Raw genomic sequence first — 14,918 nt, 5'->3', positions numbered from 1 at the left:
TTTTCCTATTCACAGTCTTTTAATAGCTGGATTCCGTTTTAGTGAAGGATCTCAGCATCTGTTGGGCCTACTACTCCCTCTGCGCTGTTGGGTGCAGGGCACAGGGGGATCTGGGTGCAGGCACAGCTCCGATAGACACTGCTATTCAAAAGAATCTAATCATGTATAGTGGGGTACAAGGCTACGTGCACACCAGAAGTGGAATTAATGCAGAGTAAGTAACTATTCTTTCTTAATGGCAGGAAGGGCAAAATGTGCTTTTCACCCTTCCAAAAGACATTTCCCATCTATCTTTTACCAGTAGTATTGACTTTTAAGTAGAATGACACTTTTACCTATTCTAGTGCAGGATGACTGTTTTTAGGGTTCAGGAATTCATGATGCCATTTTGTTGGCTTGTCTGTTTCTCTGGACAATCTGCAGTTTTTCCTTATAATGCTTTCTGATTGGCTGAAACGTTTTGATATTGAGGTTTTCCAGGAGTGCAAGAGGGTTTAGTGGCTAGAAAGGATGCTTGTTTACTGTCAGCATGCACAACATAGACATTCCCTTTCTAGATTTGGGTTCTATGGTTGGTTGAGAGATTGAACAGCAACTGTAGAATGCAAAGAGGCCACAGGTCACCTTGATTTTTATTGGGGCCTTTGGGTGCTGTCTCACCAGTAAGGCAGTACTGCTCTCATATTGTACAAGCTGGAGAAGGGAAGAATATTAGTGTATTTGGGCTTATACATTAATATTTCAGCATGAACCTTAGTATGTTCTTGGCTATTGGTGACTTTAAATTTTATTTTACTGGCTACCCATCTTAAGCACAGACAGCTTCTGCTGTCTGCTTGAATGGGCGCAGGTCTGGGAAAAGTGCTCAGTCTATGCATTTGATACACAGTCAATACACTAGGTAATGTGTTTCCAAATGTGGCTTGCTCCTTAATATGTGGATTACATAGTTCACCCAGTCAGTAACTTTATGGAGAAAACCTTAGATAGACCTGAGTATCTGGCTTGTTTTGAAATTAAAGATACAGTACTGGTATCTCTACTTGTTAACAGTTGAATGTTTGAAAAAAGTATGATCATTTAGTCTCCTAGAGGCACTTGATATCTGACTAAAGTGTACTATGTAATTTCTATACAGCAATATAACCAAGAAATCACTGACTTGAATCAACCAGTTTTGGTCAGTCAGCCGAAGAGGAGGAGAGGGCTAGGAATGCCAGGACCTGCAGTACTCATTCCTGAGCTGTGCTACCTCACAGGTATTCTATTAATAGCTTCTCTATACAGAAGTACCCGCCATGCAAATTGTATTAAAATATATCTTCCTCCTGCGACACTGATGGATTGAAAACTTTTTGATGAATTAGCCAGGAATATTCATTGATATAAACATAGATTTGGTAATGAAACCTGTAAATGTACTAATTAGAGATTTGGGTGTTAAAGTTTAGCTATTTTCCATTGTTGTATGCGGTGTTGTTGCTGTCAGTCCTAGGATGTCACAGACCAGGTATGTGAGGTAATATTTTTTTATTGGATCAACTTATGTTAGGGAGATAGACAAGCTTCTGAGCTTACACAGACCTGCAGAAGAGATCTGCGTAAGCTCAGAAGCTTGTCTATCTCACCAATAGAAGTTGGTCCAAGAAAAGATATTGCTTCATCCACTTTGCGTCTGTAAAATTTAGCTAAACATTTACAATAGTGTGTAATTCCTTAACTCCACAAAATTAAAACATTTGTGCCCCTCTATAGTTAAGACTTCCTCCTTTAAAAACATTTCCCCCTTCTTTCAGTAACTCTAGCCTTTCCAAATGATGATTGGACAGAAGAGGAATACATTAAGCACAATTATCGTCAGTGACTCTGCAAGCTAACACCACCTTGTTTGATGAATCTAGCTTGTGTATTCAAATCTTGTTTGCTTTTTGTCACTACTGCTTTGTTTTTACTTACCTCTTGTTAACACCGCAGAGTACATTATGTGAGCTACATACTGTTCCTACTTGCACATCAACATTATTTAAATTTCAGTTTTAATCTTCATTAGTGATTTTGAAGCCAGAAAGAACACCACTTCTTTCAGGTACCAGTTTGAGTAGTGGCAGTTAACAATGTTTCTTTTAAACTTTTTAACTTCCTATGTGAGTCAGTGAAGGTGGTGACTTCTCTAGTGCTGTACAGAGGGGGCTCATGCAAGATTTTCTACATTTTGTTTAAAAAAAAAAAAAAGTTTAGATTTGTGGTTTAGGTGGCCAAGTGCAGTCTTTTATGCATTGGCATGAACTGTGGCCTGAGACAGATGTGTGGAGCCAAATGATGTTTTTAGATTCTTGGTGACAGGTAACTTACTGCAAAAAATTAATATAGTCCCCATGCTTTTTCATATGTGTCACTAAGTGCACAGCATATCTCCAGTTTTCTAGAAGATGGAGTTAATAGCTGTCTCCTTGCTAAGTTTCCGTGGCTCTATGTTCAAAATAAACTGAAGACCAACCTTCATTAAAAGGATTTTGCTAACTTTAGGATTGACTGATAAGATGCGTAGCGATTTTAATGTAATGAAAGACTTGGCTGTTCATACAAGACTGACACCTGAGCAAAGACAGCGTGAAGTTGGAAGACTCATTGACTACATTCACAAGTAAGTTACTTCAGAACTTCCGGTTCTTTGGGAATGAAGGGTTTTGTTTTGATTAAAGTTATTTTCTTTTTGGTAATGACTCAGTTGACTCTTTTTAAGCTCCTGTCAACTTTTACTGGAGAATGTCACTTTAACTCTTTGATCCTGGAAAAATCTTTCCCTTCAAGTACAAAATATATTACAATTTAACCAGAAATCCTGACTCTCACTAGGTGCTAAGTGATTAATGGTTTTATAATTTGTTCTTAAATTTTAACAGGGATGATAATGTTCAGAAGGAACTTCGTGACTGGGGTTTGAGTTTTGATTCCAATTTACTATCCTTTACGGGAAGAGTTGTTCAAGCAGAAAAAATTCATCAAGCAGGAAAAGTGGTAAATAAGTAATTTTAATAAATTAAACATCTTTGAACAAAACAGATTTTTTTTTAAAGGAGCACTGTAGGGATGTGATGACTCACCAGCACGGCGCCTCCTGCTGGTTGTCCTGGGAATTTGCTCTTCCAGCCCTTAGCGCCCTCTGCAGGTTGGTGTCTCACCTGCTGCTGGCCCCTGTGTCCCTCCCGGACCCCGGTGCCCCTCTACATCAGGGTTCTGCCCCAGCAGTAACCATACGCTCTATGTCTCCCCTCCCAGGGGAACCCCCAACCCTCTAAACACACCTTGCCTCAGTGGCTACTGACAGTCATCATCTAGCCCCCCCTCACTGGGGCAGTCTGCAGTATAATGGCCACTCATCATTGGCAAGGGGTTAGGCAAAGGCAGCGGGTCCTATCCTCAGGCTGCCTCTCTGCAGCCCCAATACTTTTTAGTCTTAAACAAGGCCTGCAGCCTGGGGGTTTACCAGGCTGGAGCTCCCCAGCTCCTTTTGCCCTTCCCCAGCACCGCTCCACGTCAGGTACCTTGCTCCCAGGCAGCTAGAGTGAGCCTTCTCCAACTTCTGGCCCACAGCCCTCTTACCAGGGCCAGCTGGGCCCTAACTGAGCTGGCCACAGCTGTGGCTGTTTCCCCAATCAGCCTAGCTTTTCCCAGTCAGAGCCCTCTCTAGGGATGTTTTTAACCCCTGCTTGCTGGAGTGAGGCAGCCACTCCACTACAGGCACTTAACGGCAATTCAAAATTTTTTAAAGAAACATCAAGAAATTCAGTTTTTTAGCGAGCACTATCTAAATAGTAGTCCCAGAACTTTTTAAAAGTTCCACTAAAAACCTCTTGAGGGTTTTTCTGTTCAGTTTTATAAAAGACTCTTTAGCAAGGGAGAAGTTGACCAAAGTATTTTCAAATGCACAGAATAAACTGGGAAAAATAAATTCTTAGTCATCTCAGATGTTATAACTAATAGGAAAACTCTTTTCACGCAAACATTTTTAAGTTCTGTCCCTTTCAACTTAGGGGACTGGAACTGGCACAGGACTAAATTACATCAAGCTACGTTGAATTTGCAAGATGGGTAACTTCGATTATGGTTCCCACAGCAAGTGTAAATCAGCATTTTTATTATCACTTGTCTTGCTTTATATTTTATTCTTTAATAAGTAAATACAGCACTAGTTTGCTTGGGACTAATTTTTAGTTTAATAAAACTTGAGACAACTATAAAGTTGCATTGTTCTTGCAATACCTTAAGGCTTGATTGAGCAAAGCACTTTCACACATGCTTATCTTTAAGCGTGTTGATAGTCCCAGTGGAGTCAGTGTGCTTATGTGCATTGAATCAGAACCTCAGAGAATTGAGTATATGTTCAAAACCAGTATGTTACACTTAGTGTAGCTGTTTGACTTGTCTGCATACTATTTTTTATTTGAACATTCTTGCCCATATTTGGGTCAAACACTTAGACAAATACAATTGTATCCATCAAATTTAATATATTAATGTTGTTTGGAATCATGGTTGTTATGCACACACAATACTCGTGGGGGGATTCTGTGCCAAAAAAATTAATGCAAAATTCTGCATATTTTTGTCAAAGTAATGCAATATAATCACACTAGGTTCAATTGTTTTGGTAATTTTATTTAAACTACAATACAGAAAAAAGTCACTAACTATTCAGCATTTCCTGAACATATGAAAGTTAAGTTATGAACACTTGGAATGCAGCATATTAGTTACCAGTTATAATCCTGGATTTTCCTTTTAAAATTACGTTACAGAACAAAACAAAACAAAAAAAGTAGAATGTCATTTTAAATTGCTCAGACTTTCACACATGAAAGTCATACGGTTTTGCTAATCATTGTCCTGGACCTGGGTGGGTACTTGGGGAAGTGCTTGCTTCTGATTGTCCTAACATTTTATTGACTGCTTGGTAAACGTTTTATTTGTTCTCAGTCTTTTTATTTTTTTAAATGAGTAAGTAAAATAAATCCTGAGCTGTAATCTAACCCCATTGTGCCATTTGGCCCAGGAAAAAAGTGAGAAAGCACATAAATCTTCCTAGCTGATGGGCTTGTATACACTATACAGCTAAAAGTTGGGCAGTGTAGCCGCTGTTTGTTGGCTCTCCTGCCAACAAAAACCCAACGAGCAGTGCTATTTCAGTGCTTAAATTTTCTGACTATAAGGATAGTTTTCCTGATATCTAACCTAGATCTCTTTTGCTGAAGTTTAAGTCCATTACTACTTGTCTTACGTTCAGTGGACATGGAGAACAATTGATCACAGTCCTGTTTATAACAGCCCTTAGCATATATAAAGACTGTTATTGAGTTCACCTCAGTCGTCATTTCTCAAGACTAAACAAGCACCCGTCTTCATAGGTCTGGTTTTTTAAACTTATTTTCATTTTTGTTGCTTTCCTCTGGACTCTCTCTCCAATTTGTTTACTCTCCGACCCTCCTCAGAGCTGAGCCAGTCGGACTCTGCACCCAGTACCTTGGCATTGGTGGAGAGTGCTCCTCCCTCTGTGAGAATCTCTTGGCACTGTTCTCCATCGCCAGTGCTAAAGAAAACACACAAGAAACAGTTGCCTGAGGGGGGACTACTAACTGACTCTGAAGAAAGCCAAGCATGGGGAGCACAGCATAGTGCGACTAGAGTCTGGCTACTCCTCTGCGCCTGCTCTGAGAGAGGCACCATTGACTCCTTCATGTATGCAGGTCCATTGAGTCTGGTCCCGTATCAACATTTGGTGCCAGAGGGACAATGCGACACCAGCAAGACTGTAGTACTGTCTACCCCATAGGAGTTCGTTGCAGCCAGGGACTTGCTGGACTTTCAGCAATGCCGTTGATGGAAGTGCAAGCGTTGGCAATGTCGAGCAGAAGCAACCATGTTGCCCTGAGCTCCCGTTGGGTACAAGGCCTCTCAGTATCCTCTAGAGGGAAACCATCCCTGCTGGCCTTGATGCAGGTCTCCATGTCTTGGCACCATTCCCCAGCATGCCTCTCCATGGTGTCCCCAGAGGAAGGCTTGTCATCTGACTTGGAAGTGCACTCATATTCCCAGATCCCAGTACCCCGCTGGTCAGTCTTATCTTGTTGTGGGTCTGGGTGCAGGGGTAGCCCTGACTGCTTAGCACAGTGGGTGCTGGCCTATGCAGATGCAATGGCCTTTTTGGAACCTGTGGGTTTTCCCCCACTGCAGGGGCCCCCATCCAGGCACTCATACTCTGTGGTCTCAGAGGAGAGCACCTCTATCCTATCGAGCAACACCCGATCCAAGATTCCAATACCAAGCCCGGTACCAATTACCAGGACGTAGAACCTTGGGACTGGAGTGGTGCAGAAGAAAAGGACCCTCTGCCAGTGCAGGTCTCCTTTCTCTTCCCCCAAGGCAGTGTCAGGGTTTGTGCATTGCCTCCACGTGATGACTTCAAAGCTTACTCTTTTCGACAACTCCTGGTGGCCTTTAATCTCGAACTGGAAGTGGAGGTAGTTAGAGTCCTCCCACAGCCTGGTCGATATTTTGACTGCGTGGCCACATTGAAGGTGGCTCTCCTGCTCAATGTGGCCATCATGGGACCAGTTAAAGCCCTGTGGCAAACCCCATCCTCACACCTCAAGGAGTGCTGAAAAGAAGTGTATTGTTCCTGCTCAAGGGCATGAGTACTTGTACTCCCACCCCCCTCCTGGGTTCCTAGTAATCTTGGCAGCCAATGAGAGAGACAGACAAGGGCAACAAGCAGTGCCACCCCCCCCCCCAAGAGAAAAGACTCAGACCTTTCAATAGAAAGGTCTTATTCTACTGGGGGTCTGCAGCTCCACATCTCCAGCCAGCAGGCATTGCTGAAGAGGTACAACTTAACTTAATGTTGAAATTCAAGGACTTGCTTCACCAGGAGTCCAGGCAGGAGTTCTCCTCTCTGGTAGAGGAGGGGAAGTCTGTAGCCAGGGCTTCCCTGCAGGCCACCGTGGACTCCGGTGGTTAGGTCCATGGCTTCTGTGGTGATCATGCGCAGATGCTCTGGGCTCCAGTCCTTGGGACTGGCAATGGAGGTCCAGCAGTCCATTCAGGACCTTCTGTTTGAAGGTGCTTCATTCTTCTCAGAACAAACGGAAGCAGAGCTCCCTGGCTTGAAAGACTCAAGTCCCTACGTCTGTATGCCCAGGCGCTTTAGAGGAAGCACTTCAGTCCCCAGCACTCCACCCATTTCTCAGTTCCACTGCCCCATCAGGACCCGCAAAAGAAATGAAACAGGGGTTTTAGTTGCAGGCAGCTGCCCTCATCCACCTGAGCATCCCTACCTGGCCCTCCCAGATACTCTGAGTCGGGGGAGAGAAGAAAGATAAGTGCGGGAGCAGCCAAACAGAACTTCTGCTGGGACGCCCGAGGGTGTTATACTAGTTCCCATGCCACCAGATCATGTCTCCCTTTTGTTTTTGACAGCCTGTCCCACTTCAGTGTGGCATGGTCTCATATCACCACGGACCACTGGATGATGAACACTGTGGAAAGGGGTTATACGCTTCAGTTTATTTCCACGTGCCCTCCCTCCCCATCCCACTTCAAGAACCCTTCTCACAAACAACTTCTGGCCCAGGAGGTGCAAGCCCTTCTCCGAATGGGAGCTGTGAAGGAGGTTCTGCAGGACTTAAGAGGGAAAGGGTTTTACTCATGCTATTTCCAAAGGCCAAGGGCGGTCTCCAACCTATTTTAGACCTGCGTCGTCTCAACGGCGACCTCAAAAAAATGAAGTTCCACATGGTCTCCCTGACCTCAATTATCCCCTCCCTGGATATGGGGACTGGTATGCTGCCCTTGACTTGAGAGACACTTATTTTCACGTCTTGATTTTCCAAGGCCACAGGCGGTTTATCAGGTTCATTGTAAACCAAACTTGCTACCTGTTTATGTATCGGAGGGGTAGCCGTGTTAGTCTGTATCCACAAATCAACGAGGAATCTGGTGGCACCTAAAAGACTGACAGATTTCTTTGGGCATAAGCTTTCGTGGGTGTAAAAACCCACTTCTACAGATGCATGGAGTGAAAATTACAGATGCAGGCATAACTATACTGATACATTAAGAGAGGGGAGTTACCTTACAAGTGGAGAACTAGTGTTGACAGGGCCAATTCAGTCAGGGTGGATGTTGTTCACTCCCAATAATTGATGATGTGGTGTCAACATCAGGAGAGGGAAAATTGCTTTTGTAGTGAGCCAGCCGCTTCCAGTCCCTGTTCAAGCCATAAGAATGGCCATACTGGGTGAGACAGACAGGATACTGGGCTAGATGGACCCAGTCTTTGGTCAGTGGCCAGTTCCAGATGCTGCAAAGGGAATGAACAGAACCATAGTGCACGTTATACACGTCTACTGATGTGTTATAATGACAGTTAAATTTTATTTCAGCTGCTGTTTATCACTGATTGAAACATCTTATCTTTTTTTAGATCAAATCTTCTACATTTTCATTATTGCACGAACAGGAGACTTTGATGTAGAAAAGAAAAGATGTTTCAATCCATGCTAAGTGGCAGCTGTCTCTAATGATTTAAAAAATAAAACAGAATATTTTGTCATATTATGCCCTACTACTTACTGATGTCATTAAATAATATAAATATTAAAATGTAAAAATTCAAAACAAAATTTCAGAATTCCAAAATTAGAAATTTCTGAAACTGAATTTTTAAAAAAAAACTTGTTTCATAGGAAACTTTTTTGTAAATTCTCAGTTTTGATCACCTGGAACTGCAAAGCCAGATGATGTTGCTATATTCTGGAGTATATTAAGACATAGATTTTGTGAAAGTTAGTTGTGCTCCAGCAGGACTTAATTTAAACCTTTCTCATTTCCAGTTTGACTACAATCCTCAATTTGCAGACTGGTCAAAAGAAACCAGGGGAGCTCCCTTAATTAGTGTAAAGCCATTGGATAATTGGTTGTTAATATACACACGGCGCAATTATGATGCTGCCAATGCACTAGTTCAAAATCTATTTAAAGTCACACCAGCCATGGGCATCCAAATGAACAAAGCAATCATGTAAGTACTATAGAAATGTGATAAATAACTTGCTCAGAAACTCCGATAGCTCTTTAAATTTTTCAGTAATCGTGTTAAATGAGGAAGGAGTTCTAATATTATCTATTTCTATAAAACTCTTTTAATTGTATATATCTATTTATCTGAAGGTCTCCAGAGATCTCAAAATTTCAGATGGTTAATTACTTAGTAAAAAGATTAGGTTTTGGAGCTAGTGTTTCAGTCCATGGAAGCTTTAACTGAGGATTAGAGAGGGTGCTGCTGATAGGAAGGATTCTGCTGGATGTTGAAAGTTTAACTGTTCTAATTGGTGGAGCTGCCTTTAATATAAATAGAGCAGCAGCAGCACAAATTCAAGTGTACAGTAACTCCTCGGTTAATGTTATGTCGCTGATCTATTAGAGAACATACTCATTTAAAGTTGCACAGTGTTTGCTTATAATGTTGTTTGGCCGCCGCCTGCTAGTGAGTGGGGGCTTGGAACCAGGGTGGGCTGGCAGCCCCCTATCAACTCCACTCCACCTCCCCCAGTGCCGCCCGCCCGCGGATCAGCAACTCCTCCTCTCTTCCCCCCGCCCCCCTGTCTCCTGCCTGCAGCAATCAGCTGTTTCGCGGTGTTCAGGAGGCTGAGGGGTTAGGGTTAGGGGGTGGAGTGGGGATGGGCCGGGGGTTGAGCACCCGCCGGCACTTTGGAAAGTCAGCACCTGTGCAGCTGTGCATGCAGTGTCCGGAGGAGGGAGTGGTGTGCTCCAGCGAGATAGTGAGAGTTCATCAACATGTTCAGTTTCCGCAGAGAAGTGTTTGTTTGCAGCTCATGCCATGCATCTGTTTTGTCTCCTGCCTCCCTTGCTGCTGCTGTGTAGAGTGCGAGGCTACATTAACAACGTATTAACCCTTTAGGGCTCAGCCGAGTGCTCGTTCATCATTTAGCAGCAAGGCATTCCCTGGGAAATATCCCACCTGATATCAACATGGTTGCTTTAGGAGAAGCTCAGGGAGCTCATGAGCAGATCTCCAGACAATCCTCTGATTAGAACTTTTTTAAACTTTTTTAAAACTTATACTGTATATGTATATAATGTCTTTTGTCTGGTGACAAAAATTTACCTGGAACCTAACCCCCACCCCTATTTACATGAATTCTTATGGGGAAATTGGATTCGCTTAATATTTTGCTTAAAGTTGCGTTTTTCAAGAACATAACTACAACATTATGCGAGGAGTTACTGTATTGTCAGCCTTTCCAAAGTCAACTTTAAAGTATGACCAAAGTCTCCTTTAGTCAAGCTCATGACTCTTTTTAATCTTGATTTTCCTTCATTCTTACGAGAAACTCTGGTTCAGGAATGTTTCCTTTTAATTCTTAAGTGGTGGAGTGAACAACTTAGTACAGTGTGAATACAGTAACTTTGCTAAAAGCTGTAAATTTAAGCTACCTTGTACTTAATTTCTGTTGCAGCTTATGTTCTTGTTGCTGCTTCACGAGCTACTCTAACTTCAGCTACAGCCATATCCCTTTTTATTTTCTTGTTGTTCCCCTTTTTAGGATTGAAGTAGATGATAGAACAGAAGCTTATTTGAGGGTCTTGCAACAAAAGGTTACCTCTGACACACAGATAGTATGTATGCTAATTCCATAATTTCAAAGCATGTTAATCTCTACTTTTGGTTATGTATTACATTAATATCCTAATAATGAAATGAACTCTGTGGATTTACACTTGTGGAGTTACGTGACTAACCTCCCAAGTGTCAGATGATACTTATGAGGCCAGGCATGTGTAGAAAATTATGTATTTAGATAGTGTCAGTGCTTAAATATAGAATTGTTGAGCACCCCACCACCGATGGAAATCAGACCACTAGTTTTAGGCACTGGAACTTAAGCACCCAAACTGTCTAAATATGTCCCAGAAAACACTTGGGATTTTTCTGTTGTGCTGGAACAGGAGCTATAGCAGTGTACTGTATGCAGATCTTTCAAACAAATAATAAATTTGATTCTGCTGTAGTTTTTTTTTAAACTTTTCATTTTAATTTTTAAGGTAGTTTGTCTTCTATCCAGTAATCGTAAAGATAAGTATGATGCTATCAAGAAATACTTATGTACTGATTGCCCAACTCCAAGTCAGTGTGTGATAGCTCGCACTCTAAGCAAGCCACAAACTGTAATGGCTATAGCAACGAAAATTGCTTTACAAATGAACTGCAAGATGGGTGGAGAGCTCTGGAGTGTTGAAATCCCAGTAAGTAGCTGGCTTTGTTTCATTAACCTTGAGTCAGTTAAGTCTTGTGTCCCCCCCGTGCCCCCCCCCGAACTCTGATCACATTTAAAGAAAATACTAGAAGACTTTCTTAACTTGTTTGGTACAAATTTTAAATATTTAAATGAGTGTTCAGAAAGGCACCAGATGATTGATTTACTACTTCTAAATTTCATTTGGTTACCTGTAGTGTATCCTACCCAAAATAACTTGCTTCCAAAAAGAAAATGCCAACATGGGTAAACTTAACGCATAGGATACATGAGGAAATAAGCAGCTGATAGAACTTTTAATTGAGGATGCAATTGGAGGCATTAAATAGTTCAGTTGTAAAATGTAGGCTTCTGGCTGTCAGCACGGATACTTTCAGTAGGCACTCCATAAAAACAGAGTCATCTTAAAATAAATAAACATTTTGGAAGTAACCAGTATCCTGAATAGTGGAAAAAACTGTGATTATTTTTGAAGTTGGTGCTGTGTGTATAATACTTTAGTGCAGATATGATAAATGTTTGCTTTTTGCATGTTTTTGCACTTTTTGTAATATGCTGTGAACTATTTTCTTAAAGTTGAAACAAGTTATGATTGTGGGAATTGACTGTTATCATGACACTACAGCTGGACGGCGATCAATTGCAGGATTTGTTGCTAGCCTGAATCAGGGAATGACACGGTAAGATACTTTTTGGCATTTAGTATAAACTGAAAGAACTTGATGGATCTGTAATCTTAAAGAAAAAGCCTAATGTGATGAGCAGCCATTTAAAAAGTAACCTTGTCTGTGTTGGTTTAACTTCATATTATACATTTTCACGAACACTGTGTAGGCAAAAGCTCCTGATTAGCTTACTACTAAGTAGCTGTACATTATTTTCCAGACTTTTCAGGAATAAGAGGATAAACTGACTGACCATTAGAGAGAGTTCCCTAATTCTCAGGTGCACTGCTGCGTAAATATTGCTTCAAAAAAAAGCATGTAACACTGCCTTGAGTTCAGGGACATATATGCTGTTTGCCTCACCTGTTCGCTGCCTACCGCATTTTATTGTAAGTGTAAATAACTGTCAGTGGTTCTCAGACTTACGTGATGGGGTCCCCTTTCTTTTGTGTCTGCAGTAGTTTACACGGCTCTCAAGTTAAATCTGCTACTGCCCAGCTCTGAATGCAGAGTGGAGTATAGCAGTTGCTGCCTGGGCGACCAGCTCTGAAGGCATCTCTGGGCCATCAGCAGCACAGAAGTAAGGGAGGTAATGTGAAAAGTGATATTTTTCTAATACCACTTTTCACAGCAGACTTAGTCCCATGGCCACCCTTACTTCTGTGCTGCTGCTGGCACCTTGGGGGTGACATCCAGAGTCCCGCCGGCCTCCCAGTGAGGGTTTGGGAGGGTAGGGAGGAGAGCCGGGGTAGTGGGGCTCTAGCACAGCCCTTCTGCATGAGCTCCAGCCACCTGGGGCTGACAGCAAGAGCTCTTAGAAGAATAATAATAATAATTAATAATAAAAAAACACACACAGCTCATGCCTCCCTTGACACATTCGTATGTCTGTCTTGGGAGGGCTGCCCTATAGTTTGAGAACCGCTGCTCTATGTGGTAGAATCTATTATCTGATATATCTGCATGATAGATGAGTTGACAAGTCTTCCTTTGCTGTTTGCATCCAACACAATGAGGATCAAAGATGACCGCTTTTGTATACAGGAAATGGAAAGACAGCCCACCATTAGAGAATCTCTTCAACTTACCACTTTTGGTGGGGGAACAGAAGGCTTAAAGCTTGTGCTTCGGTGCTGTGAACTCCAGAAGCACTTACATGCAAGCCCAAAATACACTGCTTTTATGTCCTCTTGTGAATCCAGATGTTCAGTGCAAGGCTGTAAAAAGGACTGGCTGCCAATGCAATTTTATTTTAATGTCTGCTCTTATCCATTAGACTCTCATCAAGGCCAGCATTCCATAAGGAATACATAATTCTCTTCATATTCTCTGGTCTGTAGCTCAACCAAAGAAGTCCATCTTTTTTTTTTTTTTTTTTTTTTTTTTTTTTTTTTAATGATGCGTCTATACGTGATGCATCTGTGATCCAATCAATTGCTGGTCTTCCTTGAGAGTCAGGAAGGTGAAGCAAGATAGCACATTCATTCTCAGATCTCCGGCCTAAGTTAGACTGATAGACTAAAGAATACGCTATTATTTTTCTCCAGGAGGTGGTAGCTTCTAGTTCAGGGGTGGCCAGCCTGAGAAGGAGCCAGAATTTACCAATGTACATTGCCAAAGAGCCACAGTAATATGCCAGCAGCCCCTCATCAGCTTCCCACTTCCGGTCCCAGCACCCCCCACCCACCTGCAGCCCCACTGATCAGCACCTCACCCTCCCTCCCCATCAGCTGTTTCATGGGGTACAGGAGGATCTGGGGGGGAGGGGCAAGGAGTGAGGGCATGGCAGGCTCAGGGGAGGGGTCGGGAAGAGATGGAGGGGGGGCAGAGCCTGTGGCAGAACCAGGGGTTGAGCAGTGAGCAGCCCCCAGCACACTGGAAAGTTGGTGCCTATAGTTCCAGTCCCAGAGTTGGTGCCTATACAAGGAGCCTCATACTAACTTCTGAAGAGCTGCATGTGGCTCCGGAGCCACAAGTTGGCCATCCCTGTTTCCCAACAGTGGGGCTCTCCAGAGACTGTACTTGACATAGAAAGGAAGGCTTATCTGTAACTAGCAGTCTCAAATTACTTTAATTCTGCAGATCTATAATTTAAAATTCTCTTTCCTGCTTCTCAGGGAGTCGTTAGCTATTTTGAATATCTAAAATAACTGAGGGAGACTGGGCCGTGGTCCCTTTATGTAGCCTCACATTCAATTTGGATCTATAAAAGGAACCGTAAGTTTGACCCAAGGCACATATCTGCTGCAGGTGTCTGTGGAGATAGTGTACATGTATGGTACTCAAATTCAAGTTAGTGTGATTATTCACATTTTTGCCTGTTGACTGTATAGGACATACTTGCCAAAATTAATTGTTTAACTTTCTAAAGTGATTTAGATTGTAATAGGTTACTTTGATGCTTTTCTTGATTTTTCTCTAAACAGGTGGTTCTCTCGCTGTGTCTTCCAAGAGCGTGGACAAGAACTTGTGGATGGACTCAAGGTCTGCTTGCAAGGTAAAGTTTTCTTCCTTCAACAGAAAAGGCCTAATGGGTGGCAGTTGTTCCTTCTCAGAACAGGATTCTGTGTTCCATTTAGTAAAACATCAAATTACACTTGAGTAAAAATAGATTGGACGTTTATATATTATCACTGACAATTATCAGATTGTTTATGTAGCTTCTCCTAATTTGCGTGGTCCTAACTGATACCTTAATTGCTATATGCAATGTTGTTGTTGCCATGTTGATCCCAGGATATTAGAGAGAGAAGGTGGGTGAGGTAATATGTTTTATTGGGCCAACTTCTGTAGATAGATATAGATATAGATATATAATATATGAGAGACGAGGAGAGAGGGAGGAGGAGGAGGGAGGAAAAAAAAAGAACGAACGAACACTCCTTTTCAGAGAAGACAGTCCAATAAAAGCCATTCCCTT

At 42.2% G+C, this 14,918-nt stretch overlaps 1 protein-coding gene across 4 annotated transcripts in view; it reads left to right on the top strand.

The window, feature by feature from the left end:
* The window catches only part of PIWIL1 (piwi like RNA-mediated gene silencing 1), a 47,647-nt gene that overhangs the window by 23,488 nt on the left and 9,241 nt on the right, over positions 1-14,918 (top strand). For all 4 annotated transcript variants that reach the window (XM_043529365.1, XM_043529363.1, XM_037879097.2 and 1 more), the window contains exons 10-17: positions 1,139-1,259; positions 2,527-2,644; positions 2,904-3,018; positions 8,889-9,076; positions 10,623-10,695; positions 11,122-11,322; positions 11,910-12,013; positions 14,425-14,495. In XM_043529365.1, the coding sequence (XP_043385300.1) occupies positions 1,139-1,259; positions 2,527-2,644; positions 2,904-3,018; positions 8,889-9,076; positions 10,623-10,695; positions 11,122-11,322; positions 11,910-12,013; positions 14,425-14,495 (991 nt within the window). The remainder of the gene's footprint in view (positions 1-1,138; positions 1,260-2,526; positions 2,645-2,903; positions 3,019-8,888; positions 9,077-10,622; positions 10,696-11,121; positions 11,323-11,909; positions 12,014-14,424; positions 14,496-14,918) is intronic.

This window comes from Chelonia mydas, chromosome 15 (assembly GCF_015237465.2).
Source record: "Chelonia mydas isolate rCheMyd1 chromosome 15, rCheMyd1.pri.v2, whole genome shotgun sequence".
Classification (NCBI taxonomy): Eukaryota; Metazoa; Chordata; order Testudines; family Cheloniidae; genus Chelonia; species Chelonia mydas.
Note: the sequence above shows the minus strand (reverse complement) of the source record. Positions and strands in the feature narration are given on the sequence as shown.